Source organism: Oryzias melastigma, linkage group LG1, assembly GCF_002922805.2.
Source record: "Oryzias melastigma strain HK-1 linkage group LG1, ASM292280v2, whole genome shotgun sequence".
Taxonomy (NCBI): Eukaryota; Metazoa; Chordata; class Actinopteri; order Beloniformes; family Adrianichthyidae; genus Oryzias; species Oryzias melastigma.
The window spans coordinates 941,349-947,301 of record NC_050512.1 but is presented as its reverse complement, the minus strand read 5'-3'; the positions used below and the strand labels follow the sequence as shown (position 1 = coordinate 947,301).

Genomic DNA, 5,953 nt, shown 5'->3' with positions numbered 1-5,953 from the left:
GAAGCCGGGCCTGAACTTAAAAAAATATATTTTGCTTGGTTTGATTATAAAAAATTAACACAACAATAATGCTTGATAAATTGTTTACCAAGCAACAACATTTTGTGTCTTTTGTCAGAAACGACAACTTTTTTCTCATGTATTAAACATGTTAAAACCAAAGTTGCTGTGAAATTTGACAATGAATCAGAGTTCAGTTTTTAGAAAATCTCTAGCTTCTTTTAATATTGTTTTCTTTTTTTAATCTTTGTCCTTATTTTTTCAAAGTATTTATTATTATGATGATTATTTTTTCTCTCTCTGCTGCATCCCTCATGTGTTTGTTGTTTGGACTTGTCTATAATTATATTGTCCTTGAAATTGTTTATAAAAACATTAAAAAGAAAAAAAAAGCTTGGCCAGATATTTAAATGCAAACATTTTAAAGGGATATTGGTTATTAAAATATGGTAAAAGCTAATTATGATTATTTTTTTATTCAAAAGAAGGTGTAGGAGTAAAAGTGTCATGTATTTGACTTAAGTAACAGTCTTGTGTTTGTAAACAGGGAGTTTGTTTTGAGACAATTTTACACAGCACAACCACAAACTCTGATTTTGACAACATTGTAACGGTGCTTCCAGAACAGCCATAAAAATATCCATGCTTTCATTATAGCAGACCAGTAAAACTCAAATGCTAACTTACATTGTCTCCCTTATGTTCATTTATTAGTGATCCTGAAGAAAGTTTTATTTTGGGAAACTATTGGATTCTGTCCAACACATTCGTTTATGACTCCTTCTTAACAGATGTTTAAGGTTAATTAAATGTTGATTCAATAGATTATAATGAACTGTGTTTAATACAAAAGCAAAAATATCAAGAAGAATTAGATAAGTTTTATAAAGAATAAGCCAGAGGAGCTTTCAGATGTGAAAAGAACATTTTTAACATATAGAGTAAAGGAACAGAGACAGAAATTCACTATGGAAATTAAATAAAAATAACCAAGTAAAAGTAGTTGAAAAAGAAAGGGATATTTTGAAAAAATAATGTGATGAAATGTGATCAATTGAAAAGATAAAACAGGGAATTAATAATCTCAAACTCTAGAAATCACCAGGCAGTGAGGGTTTGACCTCAGACGTTAATCAGACTCTGAACGGAGTTCCTCCTGGCTGTATAGAATGACTCTATCAACAAAGAAGATTTGATACACACAATGAAGCAAGGACTTATAACTCTGATCCCCCCACCAAAAATGATCATTTAATCATAAATATTGAGCATGGTATGACATTTCCAAATCTTGGCTCTGGTTTTCCCCTGAAGGACTAAAAATGACCTCCATGCCATCATCCATGAATACTAACATGGTTTTATGGCTGGTCTGCACATTTCTGATAACATTAGACTAGTACTGGATTTAGTGGATTATATAGAATTGATCCCCAATCATCTTATAATTCTGTTTTTACATTTTCAGGAAGCTTTGCACACAGTCAGACATACACTTATTAATGACCTCTTAACCAAGACAGTTTTTCATCAAATCCTTTTCAAAGATAAAAAATGTGCTGTTAACTTTTACAAAGCACATCTAGAAGATTTAGCATCAACATCTTATACTTGAAGGCCACACTTTTTTAAAGATATAATAAAGAAATTCTGGAGGTTCTATCCGTTATAACTGTATTTATAAGTATTTTGGGCTTCAAACTTAATTTGAAATGTGAAATCTTACTGCCAATTACTACTGAGTAGTACTGCAAATAGAGTATGTGGTATTCCTGTGAAAAATCATTTACATATTTGGGTATTAAAATATCAAAAGAACACTAAAGATGTGGATGATAATTTAACATCTATATTGAGAATATCTATACCAGGACTTATCAATACATGCCTGAGTACTTTGAAGCAACGTAGAAAGGAAGTGTTGATTTGATTATGCTCTTTCATCACTAGATATCACCCAAACTCAGTGTTTTAACTTGGATTAGCTTTTATTCACTTGTCCATGGAAAACCCAAACACAGAAGTTTTGACTTTTATCTGCATTGCAAACTATTTGATCCTTACAAGGATTTCAAACCTTTTTTAATGTTTGCTAGGATTAGGATCTAGAGATGAAGAATTATTATCAAAATGAGTCCAAATCCTTTTCCTCCAAACTCTTGACGAAAGAAGAACTTTATTTCAGACTAAAAAAACTCACATTTCACTGTCATTTTCGCTTCAATTTTGAGGGTTTTATCTTAAAGTTCAACAAATTTTGACAAAAATGTAGATTTATGGTGTACTAATAAGTGCTATTTTTAGATAAGACGGGCCAATTTGTTCTACGTTCATTCTGTTTACTCTGTAAATTCATTAAAAATTAGAAAGAAATAAAGTTATAAAACTCTTATTTGTTTACATAACTGATGCCTTTTTTCTTTATTTTGTGTCTTATTTTTATTGCATTTGAATTCTATTGTCTGCTGCTTGGTCTTTGATCTAGTGTTGTAATTTGGAGAGGTTTGATGACTTTGAGTGTTTGCATGTTCAGTGACTTTGGACATGTCCATATAGATCAAGGGTCTGCAACCATTAACACTAAAAGCATCATTTGCAGTAGTTTCTCACAGACCAGAACCCAACGAGAGCCACAAAGTCCCATTTTATTGTTAAAAAATGCACAGTATTTATGCTTTTTTTGTCATTTAAACACATATATATACATTTACTTTTTAAATATTATAATGATTGAATTTCAACAGTGTCTGTATGTTTCTTTACATAACAGTTGTAACTTATTTTACTTTCGACAGCAGCACACTATATAGTTCCTTTCAAAATAAAACCCACTCTGTCAAAAAAGCTCATCCTGCTGCAGCAGCTTTACTTCAATTAAACAGCATGACAGTCAACATGATTTTTTCATTAGTATTTTAGTCTGCTTTTTTCCTTTTAGTCTCAAAAATATTGTAAACACGCAACTATAAATCATTTACAATCATTTTAAATCACATTTGTTGACAACTTTAACCAATTTAGTGTAATTAAAAAACATGTAACTAAGTTAAAACTGAAATTTAAAGAACATTTCTACAGAATTTCTGACAGTAAAATAAACGTTTTCGCCTAGTTGCTTGACATGTTAAAAATCTAAGCAGAAATGACAAAACTTCACTTACCAATCTAGTATGTATTCAATCGTTAGTATTTTTCATTAAAGCTAAAGATCCACAATAAAACGATGATACTACAGGTTGCAGACTCCTGGCATAGGCGAAAACCGTCAATACGCTCAAGCAAACACTAGAGGGCAGCAGCGCGGAGCTTTTCCGTGTGTCCGGAATGAGGGAAGAAGAGTGCAGTGACGCATTTCCGGTGGCGATCCGTCTGTCATATGTCGGTCTTCTTTCCCGGTAGGACCACAGTCGAACTTTTCCTTCTCCAGTGCGGCCCCACACTTCACCGTCCGGGTTGTAGCTGCAGCTGTGAGGGTCTGTCTGGAGCGTTAGCTACGCGTCACATAAGCTTCACACAGGAATAATGGCCAAAGTGCAAGTTTTAAATGTTGCTGTACTGGACAACCCGAGCCCGTTTGGGAATCCTTTTCAATTTGAAATAACGTTTGAATGCATGGAGGACCTGGCAGAAGGTGAGTGCTGGCTTCAGGGAAACTACAGCTTCTGTGAAGGTGCTGAGGATCACTGTGGTATCAACATGCCCTTTCGTGTCACATTCACAGCCATATGTGGACGAGAACTGTAGAGAACATGTAGAAAGAGTTTTTTTTTAATGTGACGATTGTTGAATTTACCGTTTCGCTTCTTTTTCCTGATATTTCACTTATCGGTTTGTTTGAAGTTTGGCGCCGGCGCGTTTGTGCGGAAAAAAGCCAACCCCCGCGCGCTCTCATTGGTCCTCAGATCTGGCTGTCTGGTTTGCGATGATCTGATTTGCCAGTTGTTTAGTTCAAGTCAAGTGAAGAAAAAAACAAAGGCTGGAAAAGTGCAGGAAGAACTAAATGCTGAGTTTCATTAAAAAACATCGTTTGAATGTTCCCATCAAAAACAAAAGACGAAAAACGCGCTCATTTAAAATACAATATATTTTTGAAATTCTTTGCATTGATTATTAAACAGTGAGACAGCTGCCAAAGGACCATCTACAAAGTGCAAGCTCCAGGAAAAATGTTATCATATCTTAAGAAGCAATCAAAGGAATAAATAGTGGGATTGAATCATGAATACTCCTCTTCATAGTCGGGCTACGACGGCAGTCAACAAGTCATCCGTTCACCTGTAATCAGAGAAAAAAAGATGTATATCGATTGTCATTGGAAATTCTTTTTTTTTTTTTGAGCGGGTTTATAGTAATCATGAGTTTTATAAAAACAAAACTGACTTACTTTTATCAAAGAGGGTCTGCATCAGCAAAAAATAACATCAATAATTGAGAAGTGATAATAGTAAATCTATTAAAAAAATGAAATGAAGTCATTCCTATTCTGTAACAAAAGTGATTTGTGCCTTCAGGTTCTTGCCTTTGTAGTTCAGTAATAAATCAAAGGTAACGACAGTATTTGACAAACAATTCAATAACGTGTTCGTGTGGATCAAGTGCCCTGGCTTGTGTGCAAAATGTTTTTTTCCCCGATTGGCTACCAAGAAACTTGAAACTCCAAATCATTAGTCACTTAGTCTGTTAGTATCCCAACCCATTTCCCTTCTGGCAAAAAGACCCTCTAGCACAGGGGCCTCAAACTCATTTTACCTTGAGACCACTGAGGACGGGGTCTGGCTGAGGCTGGGCCGTATGGAGTTTCATCTGTGGCAAAAATATGTTTTTGTATCTACTGTCTATGTCTTTGGTCCATTGTCTATGTCTACGGAATAAGTTTATTGAACATTTTGTTCATGTCTGTGCGCTACTTAGCAATATCCTGTGCGTGTCCTGTAAAGACTTGTATGACGACACTGTAAAACAACAGGAGCTAACAACACTAGCAACGGTTGCTAAGGACTTGTCTGACGACCAGATTCAATGACAATAGCAGATGCAAAGTTTTAAGCATGAAGCTGAAACTTCACAAAGCAAATACAAAGCTATCATCAAAGAAGTGTGGACATGCAGGAGATATTGATTAGTAGACATTGAACTTTCAAATTTAGGCGGGTACCGCAAAATATCGACGTTCCCAAACTTGACGCTTATTACAAACGCTAAGATGTGGAGAGTGAATGGTAAACACACCCAAGAAAAAATGGAAAAGTGTGTACCCGACAATATTTACACAACTGAGATGTTGTCTAGAAAATAAAAAATATCCGTCTTCTGTGTGTCACTAGATCTGGAATGGAAGATCATCTATGTTGGATCAGCTGAGAGTGAAGAATATGATCAAGTTCTGGACTCGGTTTTGGTCGGCCCGGTACCTGCTGGTAGACACATGTTTGTGTTTCAGGTGAGTTTTCTGAAAAGTTGCAATTTTTATTTCTAAAAGTTTTAGTAGGCAAAATAGAGCAGAGAGGTTTAAGATGAAAAGAAAGCCTGAGCACTGAATAGCTGAAGAATGCTTTACTTTATCTCTTTACATAAATCTCAGAGGAGTTTTCCGTCTGAAGAGAGACACGCTTATCTAGAATGTCTCCTCCTTAGTGGGCACACATGTCACTACATTTCTCTTAGACTGAGACATTTAACCCCTAATGCCTGAATTTGTTCCCAGCTATGAAAAACAGATATTCACTTATGTTTTTGCTTTTAAGTGAATGCTACATTTGGGTAATTTTATAGCTGATTTGGTTTGTCATGTATTTGATATAACAGGCATTAAGGGGTTAAGATGGCATCATTTTTTTCATTTGAAAAGCAATTCATACACGAGGATCACATTTGACGCCGTTTATTAGTGACTCCACTGAGGAGAATGTGGATAGTTTGTTAAAAATTGCATTTAAAGTTTTTTTTTTTTTTT

General features: G+C 34.8%; 1 protein-coding gene across 1 annotated transcript in view; it reads left to right on the top strand.

Annotated features, from left to right (window-relative positions):
• The first annotated feature begins 3,332 nt into the window (after positions 1-3,332).
• The window catches only part of LOC112137622 (histone chaperone asf1b-B), a 7,169-nt gene continuing 4,548 nt past the window's right edge, over positions 3,333-5,953 (top strand). Inside the window, exons 1-2 of the mRNA XM_024260039.2 lie at positions 3,333-3,631; positions 5,325-5,440. Of these exons, the coding sequence (XP_024115807.1) occupies positions 3,523-3,631; positions 5,325-5,440 (225 nt within the window). The 5' untranslated portion in view covers positions 3,333-3,522. The remainder of the gene's footprint in view (positions 3,632-5,324; positions 5,441-5,953) is intronic.